At 37.2% G+C, this 20,315-nt stretch overlaps 2 protein-coding genes across 3 annotated transcripts in view; both read left to right on the top strand.

The window, feature by feature from the left end:
* The window catches only part of aebp1a (AE binding protein 1a), a 30,572-nt gene extending 24,684 nt beyond the window's left edge, over positions 1–5,888 (top strand). For both annotated transcript variants that reach the window (XM_056466531.1, XM_056466530.1), the window contains 4 exons: positions 268–652; positions 2,089–2,228; positions 2,353–2,452; positions 4,926–5,888. In XM_056466531.1, the coding sequence (XP_056322506.1) occupies positions 268–652; positions 2,089–2,228; positions 2,353–2,452; positions 4,926–5,410 (1,110 nt within the window). In that variant the 3' untranslated portion in view covers positions 5,411–5,888. The remainder of the gene's footprint in view (positions 1–267; positions 653–2,088; positions 2,229–2,352; positions 2,453–4,925) is intronic.
* A 1,202-nt stretch (positions 5,889–7,090) lies between these two features.
* Positions 7,091–16,220, top strand: ykt6 (YKT6 v-SNARE homolog (S. cerevisiae)). Its single transcript, XM_056466665.1, has 8 exons — positions 7,091–7,346; positions 9,835–9,956; positions 10,052–10,134; positions 12,657–12,757; positions 13,255–13,359; positions 14,863–14,928; positions 15,054–15,155; positions 15,371–16,220. The coding sequence occupies exons 2-8, from the start codon at positions 9,853–9,855 to the stop codon at positions 15,404–15,406; spliced, it is 597 nt and encodes a 198-aa protein (XP_056322640.1). The 5' UTR covers positions 7,091–7,346; positions 9,835–9,852; the 3' UTR covers positions 15,407–16,220.
* Positions 16,221–20,315: the final 4,095 nt, after the last annotated feature.

The raw sequence follows: 20,315 nt of genomic DNA, 5'->3' as shown, positions 1-20,315 counted from the left end.
CTAGCTTTATTAATTTTTTATATTTTCTACAGTTTTGGTTCTGTATTCGTATATTTTTCACCTTAAGCAAAGCTAAATTTGCAACAAAATAAAGGTCAAAGTACAGGGAAAATAAACCAAAACTGATATCTCGTAAATGTCGTAGGCTAGTTCCTGTTTAGTAGACATGGATGACTTCTTCATGTATGAAGAATTTACTTGTAGTCACAGAAAATCCATACTAATTAATCTATCAGAGTTTAATTTACGAAACAAATCTGCTCTCAGGTGGCGACTGAAACTAAAGCGATTATCAGCTGGATGGAGAGGACGCCGTTTGTTTTAGGCGCGAATCTGCAGGGTGGAGAGAAGATGGTGGCGTACCCGTTCGACATGCAGCGTCCACCACGGGCCACGAGCGCGGAGGGAAGGGTAGGTCAGCCGGCGCAGGAGTACCACAACATGAACGAGGAGACCTGGGCCCGGATTCAGCGGCAGAACGAAGGCGCTCTCCGTGAGACTGCGGATGAAAACCTGTTCCGGTGGCTCGCCACGACGTACGCACACAGTCACCTCACCTTGACGGAAAACCAGCGTGGGTCCTGTCATACCGATGACATCACCGGCGGACAGGGCATCATCAACCGCGCCAGCTGGAAACCGGTCGTGGGCAGTAAGTGATGGCTGAACAAAATCTGCAAAAATTTATTGCTATATCTGTGCAGAATTTTGTAAAATGGATGATTTTGCACTGTAATATAACGCAATGCTGTCCCAACACAAATCGATTAAGTTTAATTGGACTCAGTGTACAAGGTTTGTGTACGTGAGAAATATTTTAGAAATTAATATGGAAAAAAACACAAAGAAAATTTTGGATTTTAGTGTGGAAAGACTCTGCTTTATACTAGCTTGATAATAATAGTTGAATATTTTAACCCATCCATCAACATGGTTTCTGCAGGAGTCCTATAGGATATAATGAGGACCACAATCCCCATGATTCCACACTCAGTCACTCCGTCATCAAAATACACCTTTAGACTCCTTTTTACTGCACACGACAAGTGACAGACCGGAAGTCATTCATTTCCAGTTCCGATTATCTCCGTATGCGGAAAATTCAGATCTGATTTGAGCTGCGGATCCGTTAAACTATTTGAACTCCTGCGACTAGACCGTATGATGTAGTTAAGTGTTGTCCAAGCAGGTCCGTGTGCGCGAGATGAGAAATAGTGTTTTTTCGTTATTTTTTGAATCAGAAAATTTCTATATTAAAACAACATTTACATTCATTAATGAGTAATAAAAAATTATATATTTTTAGGTTGTCTCCATATTCCCTCCAAAATATTTAGAGGTCTATGACTAGTATTCATTCATTCATTCAACTATGGTGAACGCACGGAGAATAAAGGCTCTTGCTTTTGTACTCCTTTATTTCGACCACTGCGAGAATCAGCTTCTCTCCCATGGTCCACGACAGAACTGAACATTCTGTGCTACTGCCACAAGGGGGCGTATTCCGACAGTCGTGTCCAAATGTCATGTGCAGTGGAAGAATGGCTTTTGTTTGTTGAGAATATGCGCCCTCTAGTGGAGACAATTAAATACTGTGACTTTAAGGCATCGTTCCAGTTTGCAAACATGAATTGTTTGTTAAACATTCTGAAAAGTGTGATATTTAAGCTGGAAGGGCATTCGCTGCGTAAAACATGCTGGATAGGTTGGCGGTTCATTCCACTGTGGCGACACCTGATGAATAAAGGGACTAAGCCGAAAAGAAAATGAATGAATGGATGAGTGTATAGGAGCTGAAAACCGAACACAAAATTAAAAAAATAACTTTTTATTTACAGTTTACGATTAAAATCCAATCAGAATCACTTGTTTGGTAAACAGAGACAGCAGATCTCATATAATACATCCACTGAAAGACAAATGCCTTCTTGCTAATCCTTTTTTATATCAAAGTTGGTCTCAAAATGTGTGTATTGGTTTATTATACAGTTGAAGTCAAAATTATTCTGCCTTCTTTGAATTTTTTATTCTTTTTCAGAAAGTATTTCCTCCTATCTTATGCAATTGTATTTGTCTGTGTTGCTTTAGGCATGAACGACTTCAGCTACCTGCACACCAACTGCTTCGAGATTTCCATCTTTCTTGGGTGCGATAAGTTTCCCCATGAGAGTGAATTGGCGTCGGAGTGGGAAAACAACCGCGAGGCGCTGCTGGCTTTCATCGAGCAGGTCACAAAACAAACACAGCACCTATATCTGTCACAGATATGTAATAAATGCACATTGAATCTGTTTATAGTCAGGATGCACAATGATGAATGCCACACAAAAACGTTTCCCTTCTGACCTGCAGGTGCATCGAGGCATTAAAGGGGTTGTGAGAGACATCAATGGGAATCTTCTAGCAAATGCCACAGTGTCAGTGGAGGGAATAAAACATGACGTCAAAACAGGTAACAGATCCTAATATATCCTCAGATAAATCATTTATATTGAAGCCTTTAGATTAAAACACTAAAGAATTACTTGTCTATACAGCTGAAGTCAAAATTATTCACCCTCTTGTGGATTTTTTCAATGATATCCCAAATGATGATTACCAGACTCAGAAATTTTTCACAGTACTTCCTAAATATTTCTTCTTCTGGAGAAAGTCTTATTTGTTTTATTTCGGCTAGAATAAAAGCAGTTTTTAATTCTGTAAAACCATTTTAAGGTTAATATTATTAGCTAGTGATGTGACGTTGTGCGCAGAGGCTTCGAAGCATGTATCTAAAAAACGATACATCTCGCAGTGAAGCAGTGTAGCTTGATTCGTTTTGCCGTCGCCACGTGATCAGTGGCGTCCGAAGCTTCATTTTCGCCTATACCTTCGTGACCCGCTTTGAATTTTGATTCAAAGGTTTAAACACCCCCATGGGTTAGTAAAGTGTATAGAGAGAGATTAGGCGTCGATTACATACATTTCTAATGTTTCAAAGTACTGCAGCGGTCCCGTACACCAGTAATTAAACTAAAATACAATAGTAATTTATAGTAAAAAGGTTTTGAAGCATACTAAAGTGTATAAGCGTATTTTATTACAACTATCTTTAAAGAAAACCACTGCATATCGTAGTATAGTGTTTAATGGGGGCCAGCTGGTGAGTGTAACCTGAAAGCATTACTCACATAGCCTCCTCCTTAGAGCATTCGCCTCCCATGCAGGAATTGCTGGTTCAATCCCTGCTTGGAACGGGACTAGTTGTAATATGTTAAATGTAAATACTTTTGAATACCTTGGATTTAACTACAGTCATCGGTCGTGTAATGTAACAAACCTTATGTGTAAAAACTAGAGTAGTTTGTTTATATTACTGTTGTTGTACTACATGAATGAGTTGGTCAGTTGTGAACATTTGACATTATTGCAACACAGTGCTTTCCCACACTCTAACCAGAAGAGGTCCTCATCGAGCTCTGATTTAGAAAGCTTCGAGTTACGAATCTTTTTCCGATACAATTGACTCGAGCGCTTCACTGGTTCAAAAAGCTTCATTTCATCAACACTATTATTAGCCCCCTTAAGCAGTATTTTTTTGTTGATTGTCTACAGAACAAACCACAGTTATACAATGATTTGCCTAATTAACCTAGTTACGCCTTTAAATTGCACTTTAAGCTGAATACTAGTATCTATAAAATTTCTAATCAAAAGTTACCCAACAGAAGTGTTGTCACGATACTGGAATTCGATGCCAAGTGAAGTTTATTTATAAACTAATTTCGAGAGGATCACGTGCTTATGATTGTTCTCAGCTGTTCCAGCATCAGCTCATGATCGATTATCCAATCAGATGATTCCTAACTCACTAAATAACCAGAGTTTTCTTATCTCAATATCTTCATCTTGAAGAAGCAGGGCTCGAGGATCTCATAAGCTCAGGGCTTTCTCCCGGGACAGCATGCCAAACAAGCTTTTATTATCAATCATCAGCTAAGTGTGAACTCTTGAAATGATACTGATATTTTAAAAACCTCCATTTCCAACATTTGAGCAATGTTGAGTGCGTTCTTAAACACCTTTGATTTGCCATCGTGTTCACATGCTCAACAGAAATGACTGTGATTGGCTGTGAAGGTGATCAGTTTACTGAACTCACCGCCGTTTACTGAGCGAACACAGATACAGGGACACTGGCGCATTTTAAAGCCGCGATTCATCAGCGGATCATGTCCGCTTATAGACAAACCAGCTGATCGACGTGACTTTGAAACGCTCCAGTGTCCCTGTATACGTGGTTACACTCAGTAATCAGAGGTGAGTTTGTTGAACTAATGATCTTCATGGCCAATCACAATCATTTCTGTTGAGCACGTGAGCAGAGTGGAAAATCAGCGCTGTTTCAGTATCGATTGGTACCAAATTCCAGTATCGTGCAACCCTACCCAGCAGGCACAGGACGTCAACATGACTTCATGACTCTGGATTAGTACAGTTCTTGGGGAGTAGGAAGGGTTGTACCAGTGATTCGCTCAGCAGTCCGAACTATTCGACGTAGTCTTTGGAGATCGTATTTAGTAGCTGAGCTAAACCAGACAGTTATTGACGTGCAGATGACTGATTCAATGATATATTACACTACAAAAGCTTAGTAATCAACTGACAGTTCATTTTCTGTCATTTTACAGACTTATTTCTTTCTCTTTATTTTATTTATTGTACATTATATTATTTCAAACTACTAAAATGTTAATAAAAGTCACTTAGTTGAAATGCAGAGTTGAATTTTCAACATCAAAAGTCAACAGAGCAGAGATTAACATCCCGTAATGCAGTTCAGAACCGTAAATAAACAGAAAATGAATCACACAATGATGGTTATCAACATATATTTTTTACACTTTTGTGTATTATTATAATCTAAACCTATTATTTTCCTAAAGCTTCCACCGGTGATTACTGGCGTCTTCTCAACCCGGGCGAGTATCGTGTAACAGCACGAGCGGATGGCTACTCCACTCAGACACGTCTTTGCATTGTTGGTTATGATGCCAACGCAACACCCTGCAGTTTCACCTTGACCAAATCTAACTGGGCTCGTATCCAGCAAATCATGGCTCAAAGCGGAAAGAGACCAAGACTGGTTAACAACATCCCTCGAAACACCAACAACCAGGTCAATGGTGGGAGCACAGGGCCCGCCGGTGGCTCCCAAAACGAACGTTTGCAACGCATACGACTGATGCGCATGAGGAAACTGCGGATGGAGAGGATGAAAAGCAGCACAACCACAGAAATGACCACCTCAACAACAACAACTACACCCGAACCCACCACATCAACAACACTGGGGTCAACAACTGAGTCTTGGTATGACTGGTTTGAACAGGAGAGCTTTAACTTTGAGCACACAATAGATGAAGATTAGAGAAGACTCACATGGATATATTTGGATTATTAAAGACCTTTAACATCTTAAAGGCTCCTAAGGGAATAGTTCACTCAAAAAATGAAAACTCTGCGATCATTTACTCATCTCTACTTGTTTAAAATTAAGTTTCTTTATTCTGTTGAACACAAGATAAGATATTTTGAAGAAATAACCAGTCTGTTGATGGGAAAATATCTTGTTTTGTTAAACAGAAGAAAGAAATTGATAAAAGTTTAGAAAAGCTTCAGTAAATGGTGAGTTTTTTGGGTGAACTATCTAAAAATTGTAGATTTATGCTCTCTGTGGAACAGAGTCTAACAGACGGAAATATTATATTTAATTTAATTCAAGAATCCTGTTCACAAGATTTTGTTTTGTATTAAAAGATGGCAAATGCTGACTATTTCTGTCCTCAAGTTACTTCTTGTGCAAATATTATAATGTGCACTTTTTCTAATAAAATGTCTCAATATCATTCTGTTAGTTTGTTTTCATTCATTACGCAGCGGATGCCCTTGCAGCTGCAACCCATTACTGGGAACACCCATATACACTCAATCACACACACATTCCTACACTACAGCCAATTTAGTTTATTCAGTTCCCCTATAGCGCATGTGTTTGGACTGTGGGGGAAACCAGAGGAAATCCACGTCAAGGAAAAGTCATGGTTTGGGGTTACATTTAGTATAGGGGCGTGCAAGAGATCTGCAGAGTGGATGATCAACATCAACAGCCTGAGGTATCAAGACATTTGTGCTGCCCATTACATTACAAACCACAGGAGAGGGACAATTCTCCAGCAGGATAGCGCTCCTTCTCATACTTCATCCTCCACATCAAAGTTCCTAAAAGCAAAGAAGGTCAAGGTGCTCCAAAATTGGCCAGCCCAGTCACCAGACATGAACATTATTGAGCATGTCTGGGGTAAGATGAAGGAGGAGGCGTTGAAGATGAACACAAAGTATCGTGATGAACTCTGGGAGTCCTGCAAGAAGGCTTTCTTTGCCATTCCAGATGACTTTATTAATCAGTGATTTGAGTCATTGCAGAGATGTATGGATGCAGTCCTCCAAGCTCATGATGGAGTCAGACACGATATTCATTCTGTTTCCACTGCAGCATGACCACATATTCTATACTGGACATTATTGAAGGTTCAGTGACCAGAGTTTAGTCTAAGCAGAGTCAGACCTTACTGTCCTAATGAAATCAATAAAAATCAAGACATGATCATATTTTATATGGAAAAGGCCAAAACCCCTCGAAAGGCTCGCTAACGATGGATTATTCAGCAGGGACATCTCACAATTCTGAGATAAAAAGTCGCAATAACACGTTTTATCATTATTCAATGTTGAAAACGGGCTTCCATATGGTTGGAATTAGCTACGTAAGAAACATGTAGTATAATAAAAACATATTATATATTTTTATGCAAATAAAGGGAACTTATTTGCTCTATGTTGCCTTTCATAGACATGAGTCAGCACAAAAGTAGATGAAATTTCAGCATGGTTGTAGTTAAATTGTCACGTCGAATGAAATGGATTAGGAACTTTTTATTAGAACTTTTATTTCCTCCATCTCCGGTTTCGTCCACATGAACTTGAGACTTTTGTTCTGGGCACGTCATCATACTGTGTGCTTCACATGGGTGTGTTATGAGGAGCTTTTATTTTGAAATGCCGCTTTCTGCCAGCTAGCAAGTTTCTGAAAAAAATCCTCGGATAGTTGTGAGCTGATTAAATACCTTCAGTTGAACGTGGACTCTCCGAAATGCCAGTGAAAATATTATTTATCATACAAAATATTAATTAACAGCGCGGCAGAAACATCGCTGTCGGTTAAAACAAAATAAAAGTTATTCTGATCTGGTTAGATTAGCTGTTAGCGGATTAGCTTCAGTCTTGGCTGTTTTACTCAGAAGCAGGTGAGAATGACATTTGCTCGCTTATGTCTATAATGTTTCATTTAACATTGGTGAATCGGTTAAGTAATGATTAAAATTCCTGAAGATTATTCTGGAGACATCGGGGTGTATAGAGCTAACTTAGCTCGGTGCTAAGCAGCTGTTCTTCATCATCAGCCTGTTGAACTGCATTGAGTCATTGTGACAGAGAAATAACACTTCATTTTAACCTCTTCACGATTTCATCCGATGTTTTCACGTTTTGGGAGTCTTTCCAGAGCCACTTCGTGTGCTCATCTGTTATATAGGTATACATGGGTGTGGTGTAGTGGTTAATTAAATACATGGGCTGGTAACTAAAGGTTGTCAGTTACAAGGTTAGTAGATTAGCATTGGTTGTTCTTTTAGTATAGTTTTCACATGCGCTAGTTTCAGATTAGTTGTGGTTGATTTCATTTTGTTTTTTGTTTTTTTGTGTGAACACATTTTTGTATTTTATATATGTCGTTTCAGTTGTATTTTTAGTAATTATTATAGTTAAACATAGGAATTTCAGCACAATTTGAGCTCTCTTTCATACATGCTATGTCATACAGCATAAGAGTTTGAGATGTAAAAATCCAAATATAACTTATAGGCCATGAACATGAAACAATTTGATAAACTTGCATACGTCTTAAAAATGAATTGTAATATTTTGATATTCTGGCTTTTAGAGTTGGACCGATAAACAATATTATATCGAATCGCGATAATTTATGTCAATAACAAAAACTCTGGACTTTTTTCACTCTATATTGATCTAAGAGCCAATCACACAGCAGAAATGTGCAACAATAGGAATCTAGAAGTGTGTTGATATTAGAGATGGACCGAATATTTGGCCACCGAAAATTTTTCGGCGGAAAATATGTTATGCCATTTGATGGACCCTCTAATTTTCGTGGCTTCAGTGAAGTTTGGGGACTCTTTTAAATCGGGAAGCATTAACAACTGATATCGAAATATATATCATAGTCGTGGAAAATAATTATTGATGTGTTTTTGCCATATGTTGATCTTGTTGCTTTTAGTTTCAGTTTTACTTTGGGAAAACAACTCCGCTCACTTTAAACCTCACAGGCTTTTCGGGACTTAACAAGACTTTAATGGAATCAAATTCGAGCTAAATGACTGATATCTTGTCTTGTATTTTAATAAATCTGACCACATTTGAATGATCAGTTTTTTTTAGCAGTAATACATAATAAAAGTAAAATACAATAAAATAAACAAACAATAAAATAAATAAGACTAAGGTTAGCTCAGGACTTTTCAAATAAGTCGCTCAGGATTATTAATTTGCTAGATGTGAATGATCACTTCGCTTAAAAACAATGCAGAATTACTCACACATTGTGTTTTTTCATTAAAATAAAATGTTTAATTGTAGATTAATTGTGACGACTAAATATAATAAATATATGAGCCTAGAAAAATTCAATAAAGAAATCATACAAATGAAATAAACAGTGCTTTATGGTTTTTCTGAGACATTTAACAGTATACATGTACAGTAACTGAATAAACAAATGTAAAATATTTTCTTCATTTTATAAATTAAAGGAAATTAATCGTTATTAAAGTTGTTACAAACGGTGCAATTTATTAGGCCTGAATGCTTTTAAAGGTCAGGTTTTCACACAGTCACAGGCCTTAAAACCGCATACAAATGTGTATGCCTTTGTTTGTTGTGAATACATGCCCTCTAGTGGTGAAAATTACATACTTTAATTTTTATTGTAGTGGACTGTGGCATAATAAAAGCTCTGCTGCTTTCGTGGTGCGCGCTAGGGCACGATATGATATTGGAATAATATAATTTGCAATATTTTTATTATTCTACGATTAATAAGTAAAATATTAATAAGTAAAATATTGTCTTCTATTATTTTATAAATTAAACCAAATGTATCGTTTTGAAGTCAGTCACAGGCCTTAAAAAACACATGCAAATGATAAATTATAATACAGACTCTACATTGCATATCTTGTCATGTGACTATTGCGAATGATCACATTGCCATATCGATGCTGAAACAATATATATTGTGCAGTCCTACCACGTATGCCTTTGTTTGTTGTGAATACACACCCTCTAGTGGGTAAAATTGACATACTTTAATTATTAATTTTCACAAATGGTGTATTTTATTAGGCCTGAATGCTTTTAAGATCCTCATACAGTCACAAGCCTTAAAAAACACATGCAAATGATAAATTATAATCCAGATTCACCATTGCATATTTTTGTGACTATTGCGAATTATCACGTTGCGAAATTGATGCTGAAATTATATATTGTGCAGTCCTACCGCATACGCCTTTGTTTGTTGTGAATGCGCGCCCTCTAGTGGCGAAAATGACATACTTTAGCACATTTTTTTAGAATAATGGTGAATTTTTAGTAATAATTAAATAAACAGATCTTTAAAAATGTGTCATGCTCATTATAAATGCATTATTGCAGGTCTTGCCCAGAAACACTATGAAGCTCTACAGTCTCAGTGTCTTGCATAAAGGCTCAACGAAGGCCAACCTGCTAAAGGCGGCATACGATCTGTCATCGTTCAGTTTCTTCCAGAGATCCAGGTACAACCTCTAGAATGTCTCTTAGATATTTAACATTAGTCTTATGCAGATACTACGGTTTTAGACAGTGACTGTAATCTGTTTTTGTTTTCCAGTGTACAGGAGTTTATGACATTCACCAGTGCCCTGATCGTTGAGCGTTCAGCATTAGGAAGTCGTGCGTCTGTCAAAGAACAAGGTCTGTGATAACATTATCAAGGGGAAGTCTTAACAAACTCTGGCCTGATTAAAGCTGTTGAGTTTACTTGTTGCTTGTGGAGGATTAAAGACTGGTTATTAGTCTTACTGTGCAATTACTGATCACCACAAAGTCAGCAAATTGCAGAAAAGTACACTTGAGTACACTACTTTTAAAAGGAGCTGTACGTATTTTTGTGTAATAATCACTGTTTTTATTGGCAATGGTTGAAGTGTACTGCAGAATGCACTTACTGAACGCTGAATGCATTGGTTAGCTCACCCAAAAATGACAATTCTAAATTAAGATTTTTTAGGTGAAATCCAAGAGCTCTCTCATCCTCTAAAGACAGCAACATGGTCCGTTTAATGTCCAGAAAAGTAAAGCTGTGGCCAAAAAATTGTTTGAGAAATCAATTCTGATATTTTCTAAAAGCATCACCATTCTTTTTTGAATGGATTCTGAACCAGAGCTGTGGAGTCGTCTGCTATTTCAAAAGTAGTCTAGAGCACCATCTGCTGTATAAAAAAAAAACTAGCCTAGTGACATGTTAAACAAACAAGCCTAGAACGCTGTATTATATTTAAAAACTACCCTAAAGTGCCATCTGCTTTATAAACTAGCCTAGAGCGCCATCTGCTGTTGAAACACTGGCCTAGAGCACCATCTGCTTTTAAAAAAACTAGCCTAGAGTGCCGTCTGCTTTTTAAAAACAAACCTAGAGCGCCGTCTGCTTTTTAAAAACAAACCTAGAACACCGTCTGCTTTTTAAAAACAAACCTAGAGCACCGTCTGCTTTTTAAAACTAGCCTAGAGCACCATCTGCTGTTTAAAACTAGCCTAGAGCACCATCTGCTGTTAAGAAACTAGCCTAGAGCACCATGTGCTTTTTAAAAACAAGCCTAGAGCGCCGTCTGCTTTTTAAAAACAAGCCTAGAGCGCCGTCTGCTTTTTAAAAACAAACCTAGAGCACCTTATGCTGTTTAAAACTAGCCTAGAGCACCATCTGCTGTTAAGAAACAAGCCTAGAGCGCCATCTGCTTTTTAAAAACAAGCCTAGAGCGCCGTCTGCTTTTTAAAAACAAAACTAGAGCACCGTCTGCTTTTTAAAGCTAGCCTAGAGCGCCGTCTGCTGTTTAAAACTAGCCTAGAGCACCATCTGCTGTTAAGAAAGTAGCCTAGAGCACCTTATGCTGTTTAAAACTAGCCTAGAGCACCATCTGCTGTTAAGAAAGTAGCCTAGAGTACCATGTGCTTTTTAAAAACTAGCCTAGAGCGCCGTCTGCTTTTAAATACTAACCTAGAGCGCTCTCTGCTGTTAAAAACTACCGTAGAGTGCTGTTTGCTGTTAAAAACTAGCCTGTAGCACTGTCAGATGTAAACATCTAGCCTAGATGCGCCATATGCTGTTAAGAAATACCATAGAGCGCCATCTGCTGTTAAAAACCATCCTTGAGAGCCATCTGCTGTCAAAGATTAGCCTTGAGCGCAGAGTAGTGTTAAAAACTAGCCTAGAGTGTTGCCTGCTGTTAAACACTAGCCTAAAGCATCATCGGGTGTTTAAACTAACCTAGAGGGCCATCTGCTGTTTAAAAAATAGTCTCCTGTTAAAGACTAACCTGGAGTGCTGTTTGCTGTTAATAACTAGCATGTAGCACTGTCAGATGTAAACAACTAGCCTAGAGTGCTATATGCTGTCAAAAACTAGCCTAGAGCGCCGCCTCCTGTTAAAAACTAGCTATGGGCGGCATCTGGTGTTAAAAAAACTAGCCATGGGCACCGTCAGGTGTTTAAAAACTACCTTAGAGTGCCATCTGTTGTTAAAACTAGCCTAGAACACCAACTGCTGTTAAACACTAGCCTGGAGCGCCGTCAGATGTTAAACTAGCCTAGAATCCCATCTGCTTTTAAAACTAAGCTCAGAATTGATTTAAGAGAGAATATCGATGCATTTTAAATATGTCCGCTCTACAGAAAAGAATTAAAAAACATCGTCAAAACATTTCATGTGTCTTTTGTGTTTAAACTGTAATCAAAATAAAACTTTTGTGCGCAAAAAACACCTAAAAGTAGTTTGTTTGCTGCTTCTCCTGAAACTTGTGTATTTTAATATAATGGTAACTACACTGTTACGATGAAGGTAATAAATTTAAACTATATAATGTAACAATAATATAAAAATTACACGCTAATTAAACATAATTGCACAAGTACTTCGTTCACTTTAGCATGTTAGTCAGCACATCAGTATAAGTGCACTTGTTTTAACCACTACGAAAATCGAAATGTACAATTTTTAAAATTTAACTCTTACAAAATACTCTTTCAAAAAGAGTAGAGTAGATTAAATAATCAATCATGAATATGAGCTCTTAATTATACCGATTCTGCATGTTATTTAGTTAAAATAATATTAGCCCTTTTTTTAATGTACTCAAGAGGTTTGAAGTATTCATACAGTTAAGTGATTGGGTTTGGATCAAATATTCATTGTGTGTGTTTTTTCTCTCTCTCCCTGTTAGAGTACTTGTGTCACGTGTACGTGCGGAATGACAATCTGGGTGGTGTTGTGATTGCAGACAGTGAATATCCCTCCCGAGTCTGCTTCACTTTACTGGACAAGGTGCATCATGTTGACACTATCATTACAGTTTAATACAAATAACACCAGCAAGAGGCATAACAGGCATAACATAACATTCTATATGTAGTTATCATGCTATCATATCTCATCTAGCTATCTACCTTCAGAATTTAAGACTTTCAACGGATGGATTACCCAAAACTGAAAATTCTGCCATTATTTATTCAGTTTTAGCAAACCTCTCTGAGTTTCTTTCTTCTGTTGAACACACAAAAATATTATTAACAATTATTTAACATTATTTTTAGTCTTTTTGTTCATTTATGGATGTACTCTTCTTGTTGAATAACTCTTTTGTCATTTGCTCTCGACAAAAGCGTCTGCTAAATGACTAAATGCCTGTCAGTGGATATTTCAGAATATCTTCTTTTGTGTTCAACAAAATAAAGACGTTCATAAAAGTTTATGTTTTTAATTTTCTTTTCTTTTTAAATGGATTACATGTGTTATCTCTCTGAAACGGGTGTTGTCTGTAGGTGCTGGATGAGTTCTCCAGACAGGTCAACAGTATAGACTGGCCTTCTGGATCACCGGCGACCATTCAGTACACAGCCCTGGACAGTCATCTGGCTCGATACCAGGTGAGTTATCATGACCAGGAAATTAGTGCAGATCAGTCGCTATTGATGTTCAAGGGCCCACAAAACTTTAATTAACCCTTTATAGGACACTGGAGTGTTAATAAGGGCGTTATTACAAGACGTTTATGACTTAAAGGGCCAGTTTACCCAAAAACGAAAATATATTCACCGTTTACTGAGAATTCGCTGTATTTTCAGTTTCTTTCTTCTGTTTAAAACAAAAGAAGATATTTTGAAGAATGCTGAAAACCTGTAACCATTGTACGGAGCCCCTAAAACGATAAATAATAATGAAGACTTTTGTGTGCACACACGATACATACGTGGTGCGCATTTGATATGTGTGTCTTAAGTTGTTCGTACGTGATATGCATGTCTTTGTTGTGCGCACACATGTGACAAACATATTGCGTGTGCAAGACATAGACATAAAAATCATGTGCGCACGACATGTGTATCGAGTGCGCATGACAGACACACATTGTCATGCGCACGCGATACATGTCTTGCACATGCGATATGTTTGCCGTGCACATAATACGTATGTCATGCGCACATATGTATATCTATGTCGTGTGCACATTATACGCATGTCGTGTGCACGTGATGCACATATCGTGCACACGCGATATGTATGTCTATGTTGTGCGTACGCAATATGTATGTCTATGTATGCACGTGATATGCATGTCTTTGTTGCGTGCACACATGTGACAAACATATCACACGTGAAAGACATAGATATAAAAATCGGGTGCGCACGACATGTATCTATGCATATGTTGTGCGCACGCAATATCTATCTATGCATGTATGTTGTACGCATGCAATATGTATGTCTATGCCATACGCATGTGATATGTATGTCTATGTTGTGCGCACGCAATATGTATGTTGTACGCATGCAATATGGATGTCTATGCCGTACGCACATGATATGTGTGTCTATGTTGTGTGCACGCAATATGTATGTATGTATGTTGTACGCATGCAATATGTATGTCTATGCCGTACGCATGTGATATGTATGTCTATGTTGTGCGCACGCAATATGTATGTGTGTTGTGCGCACGCAATATGTATGTGTGTTGTGCGCACGCAATATGTATGTCTATGTTGTACGCATGCAATATGTATATCCATGTCATCCACAGATACTTAAGTCATGCACATGCGATATGTATGTCTTTGTTGTGCATATGCAATATGCAAGTCTTCATTATTATTATTTTTGCACGTCACTTTAGGGGCTTCGTACCATTGATTTAGATTGTAGGAAAAACAAATACTGTGGATGTCAATGGTTACAGGTTTTCAGCATTTTTCAAAATATCTTCCTTTGCGTTCAAAAGAAGAAAAAAGGTTTGGAAGAAGTGAAGGAGAGTAAATAATGGCCGGATTTTCATTTTTGGGTGAACTATCCCTTTAAAAGAATACAAATTTATATGGTAACCAAAGTCAATGAAGTTGACAAGTTGAATGAGTTTACTTCCTGTCCTGCAGAATCCACGTGAGGCTGACGCCATGACCAAAGTGCAGGCAGAACTGGATGAAACCAAAATTATTTTGGTGAGCAAACGATGAAGTGAACTCAAGACTTTTTGTAGCTAAAATCAGTGGTGCTCTGTGTGAATGAGTGTGCTGTTGTAGATTCTTGGAGTAGATTTCCATTTGTATTTGATTTGTTCCTCCAGCACAACACAATGGAGTCACTGCTGGAGAGAGGAGAGAAACTGGATGATTTAGTTCAGAAATCCGAGCATCTGGGAAACCAGTCTAAAGCCTTTTATAAAACGGTCAGTCCATTTACATGCTTCACATTATAATATATTGTGTCATATATTCATAAACCTATATAGAGAGTAAAAAGGCATGTTAAGACTTGCCCTGAATTTACTGAAGTGGCTGATGGATGGATTTTAAAGGCACCATCACTTATTTTTTAAAACTGAGCCTTCATATATGTCAACATGCACTTTTTAATCTGATGCAGTGTTTGTTTACGTTCTAGGCAAGAAAGCAGAACTCGTGCTGCGAGATCATGTGATCATGACGAAGAATCTGATTGGACAGGACTTTTTCAGCCACCCTTTCCTCTCCGGTTTCCTCTATATTCCCTCTCTTTCTCTCTCTCTCTCTCTCTGTCCTGGTGCGGGCTGGTGCTTTCATCACGCAAGCTGTCGTGCACAGCCCAAACCAGCGGCATACAGTTAAACAGGCTCAGAGGGGGGGCTGATTTCCCATCATGCACCACATTTATCCGCCGTCAGTTTATTTTGTTTGTTGTGTGAGAACTCGGTTTTCTATTAGGCATTCCTAGACGGTTCCTCAGGGTCTTGCACAAGCTCAAAACAGATGCGGATAAAAGCATAGAGGGGCTCGAGTCAAACGTCCCTGCTGTGCCTTACTCTAAATATATGTTGATTTCAGTGTTTCCCAATCATGTTCCTGAAGGCACACCAACAGTACATATTGTGGATGTCTCCCTTATCAGACGCATTAACTTCAGGTTTTGGAGTCTCTTCTGATGTTCTGATGAGTTGATTTAGGTGTGTTTGATTAGGGAGAGGTTAAAAATGTACTGTTGGTGTGCCTTCAGGAACAGGGTTGGGAAACACTGCTTTATTTAGCCTTATCAACGGAGGACATGCGAGCGCTAATGCTGCGGTCTGTGTGTCTAGACTCATTATTCGTCTTTTCGGCAGTTTTGAAGCGCCTTGTAGAGTGAACATGTAGCGTGGAGTCTTTTTAAAATGTGAAATATTGATGTGCTCATAATGTGACTGACCAAATTTAATGTTTGTGTACACATATAATGCTTTTTTTTTCTCTTGGAAATGTAAATAAATAATTGAATATGCTTTTGGGTTCACTAGGTTTTTAATTTATTTGGGTTTGAAAAGACACTGCCAGTCAAAAGTTTGGATTTTTTTTATTCGGCTCACCACGGCTACATTTGTTTAATGAGAAAAATATCGTTAAAAATAATGAAATATTATCACAATATTAAATAATTGCTTTCTTATTGAATGTAGTTTGAAATGTAATTTATTTCTGTGATTGAAAACTGAATTTTCATCATGACTCCAGTTTTTAGTGTCACACGATCCTTCAAAAATGATTATAATTTGATGACTTCACTATGATCAATTGTTATTGGTGCAAAATCACTAAAAATGATTCATACGATCACTGACTCGAGTATCAGAGCTGTCTTGTTTCATAGGATCATGGAAACTGGAATACATATTAAATTTAAGATTTAAAAAAAAATAAAAAGCTCAACATAATAGCTTATTTAACATTATAAATGTAATTATTTTCACTCTTAAAATTTATTAGTATTAGTACTTTATTAGTACGTTTCCCAAACTGACAACAACAATAATACATTTCTTCACGAGCAGATCATGATACTAAATATTTGACACTGAAGACTAATCATGCTTAAAAATTCAGCCTTAAACCTCAATATTTAAATTTAAAGATAATAAAACAACAGTTCTTTATTTAATATTGCAATAACATTTCACACATTTTACTGTATTTTTTTTAGTCAATAAATACTTTGTCAAAAATATGCGATGTTAAGTACTGCGATAACGATATAACATTTCCCTAGATAAAATGCTATTTTTAAATCATTTATTTAATATTTTTCAGATCTAAGTCAGACTCTGATTGGCTGTTGTCATTTTTCCTCTATCGTCTCAACTCCACCCATTAGTGTTTATTTTCAGCTATGGGTTTAAGTTTGGGTTGCTTCAGCCAATAGCAGAACAGCAACTACTGGGGAGGCGGGGCTAAAGATAGTATAGCACTATCTGATTGGTCACATTTATAAAAACAATCAATGCATTAAAGAAATGTAATTTATCACACGTCTGTGATGCGTATATTGCATATATCATCATTGCGATAACACTAATTATCGTGATGAGGATATATCTTGTGATATTCTTTAGCTATTTTATTAACTATGTATTTAAATAATTTATTTATTTAATATTATTACAATAAACAGGTAAAAGATATTTTTCAGATATAATTCAGACTAAAATACATTTTTATTCTCAGACTCTGATTGGCTGTTATCGTTTTCTGTCTCGACTCCGCCCATTACTGTTTATTTTCAGCTCTGAGTTCACCTTTGGGCTCCAGCCAATAGCAGAACAGCAACTACTGGGGAGGTGGGGCTACAGATAGTACAGCCCCATCTGATTGGTCGCATTTGTATAAACTACCAATGCATAAATGTACTTTATCACATGAGTCTCCGATACGTATATTGCATATATCATTATCGCGATATATCGTCCAGCCCTAAAATGAATACGCAATAATGCTTCCGAAACGCTACCTGGCAGTAGGTTTTTATGTTACTCCGGGTTTCGTTCTCGTTTTGTTTTTTCTGAACGCTACCTTAATGTACAAGTAACTAAAACTCATTCAGAGGCGGGAACCAGCGAACGTGCAACAATATTAATCATAAGATAAACACAAAACAATAGTTTCCATGTAACGTTTCTTCACGGTACTCCACACTTCTAAAAACTCGCTCCATTGTTCCCGCACTCATCGCCGCTACCAAGTCAACCAACCAGAGAGCTTGCACTATGTGTCATTGCAATGCGTAGTTATATTTTTTTGACAGGTGCACGTCAGAGAGAGCTATGCGACCACGCGAAGGCTGTGCCGGACCATATGCTTAAGATAGCTATATGTTAAAGATAGCAACGCTCCATCTGATTGGTCGCATTTATATAAATAACCAATGCATTAAATAAAAATAATTTATCACAAATCTGCGACACGTATATTGTATATACCATTATTGCGATAACGATAATTATTGCGATATTTTGTGCAGCCTGAAATTAAATGCAGCCTTATTGTAAAACCTGCTTTTTCCATTAGTGTTTATTGTCCATTAGTGTTTATTTTCAGCTTTGGGTCGCTCCCGCTAATAGCAGAACTACTGGGGAGGCGGGGCTAAAGGTAGCAACGCCCCATCTGATCGGTCAGATTTATATAAACAACCAATGCATAAAATAAATACTTTATCACGCGAGTCTGCGATATGTAAATTGCATATACCATTATCGCATTTACGATAATTATCGCGATATATTGTCAATCCCTAAAATAAATGCAGCGTTATTGTAAAACCTACTGTTTCCATTATTGTTTATTGTCTATTTTTTCTCAGCTTTGGGCCACTCCAGCCAATAGCAGAACTACTGGGGAGGCGAGGCTTAAGATAGCAACACCCCATCTGATTGGTCCGATTTATATAAACAACCAATGCATAACATAGATGTACTTTATTACACTAATCTGCGATGCGTATATTGAATATACCATTATCGCGATGGTATATCGTCCAACCAGCCCTAAAATAAGGGCAGCCATGTAAAACCTGCTGTTTCCATTAGTGTTTATTTTCAGCTTTGGGCCACTCCGGTCAATAGCGGAACTACTGGGGAGGCGGGGCTAAAAAGAGCAAGGCTCCATCTGATTGGTCGCGTTTGTATAAACAACCAATGCAAAAAATAAATGTAATATTTGACACATCAGCGATACGTATATTGCATATACCATTATCGGATAATGATATTTATTGCAAATGCAGCCTCATTGTAAACGTTTCTAAACGTTTGACTGGTAGCGTATGCGAAACATTCCAGCAATATTTTCATCTGATTCGAAGTAAAGCAGTCGGACATTTTTGTGTCGTGATTTTTGAGTTAATAATAAAGCCTTAAAGTGTGTTTTCTGGTGAAATCAGCCCCCATGATCCTCGTGTGACGGAGTTTGTGGCGTGTTGGTGATTGTGTTTGGTCATATCGTGACCTTTCAAATGCTGTATTCAGTCTAATGATGCTTTTGCTGCTAACAGCCTGAAGGTGGTTATAATTCGATGTGCTTCATCTCTTTCTGTAAAGCTGAAATACACACATGCACAGATTTTTCGGGGGTAAAACCAGCATTTATCTGAGTGATCCTGTGGAGAAACACGTCTCGGTCATGTTTCAACCCCAAATCAAGAAATCCTCAAGTTATTAAATCCCCAAATTAAGATTCATTTTTTTATTTATCATTCATTTAAATAGTTTTTAAAAATGGTTTTCACAATGTCAATGCTACTAATAAAATTCTCGCCGAATTCTCATTAAATATAAAAAAAAAATTCGATTTTTATTTTTTTAAATTTTTTTTTTATTTAATTTTTTTTGGTGTGAAAATTTCATACATTACCATTTATTTGCATTTAAACAATGATTTATCCCCAATTTCACACAAATATCATCAATGCAAGGTAAATAATCCTAAAATTGACATGTACTGCAAAAAATAAGCACTTCAGATGAAGTATTATTACTTCATATACTGTATTATTAATTGGTAACAATTTACAGTGAAGTCCACTCGTTAACGTCCATGTGAAATCCAAATTTACAATGTTTATTTGGCTAGCTCACGTTGTTATTCTTAAGATCGACTGAAGAAAATGGTTTGTTTTGGTAATCTTCGATCAAAACTTATCATTTACTTCCACGTCTGGAGTGGCGCTCGTTCTGTTGACGTCAACTCAATGGTTTCCATAGCAACTGTATATTAATACCCTCTCTTACCGTTAGTTTGCTATTAGGGAATGATGCGCAAAAAGAAAGCCCCGCCTCCTACTAAATATTCAATGGTTTTATGACGGTGTATAACAGTAATTAATATTTGTACAGTAGTCTGACAGTTGGGGTTGGGGTGGGAGTAGGCGTTAAAAAAAAACAATTTATTGGATAATTTAATAGATAACATAAATAATACTTGATACAACTACTGTTTTTAAGTTACTGTGACGATTGGGTTTAGGGTTGTGGTGGGGGTAGACGTAAATAAAATACAATAAATGGGAAATTTAACAAATAATAGAAATAATTCTCATCAACTTCCGGCCG

This window comes from Danio aesculapii, chromosome 10 (assembly GCF_903798145.1).
Source record: "Danio aesculapii chromosome 10, fDanAes4.1, whole genome shotgun sequence".
Lineage (NCBI taxonomy): Eukaryota > Metazoa > Chordata > Actinopteri > Cypriniformes > Danionidae > Danio > Danio aesculapii.
The sequence above is the reverse complement of the archived record's forward strand: the minus strand, read 5'-3'. Positions and strand labels throughout refer to the sequence as shown.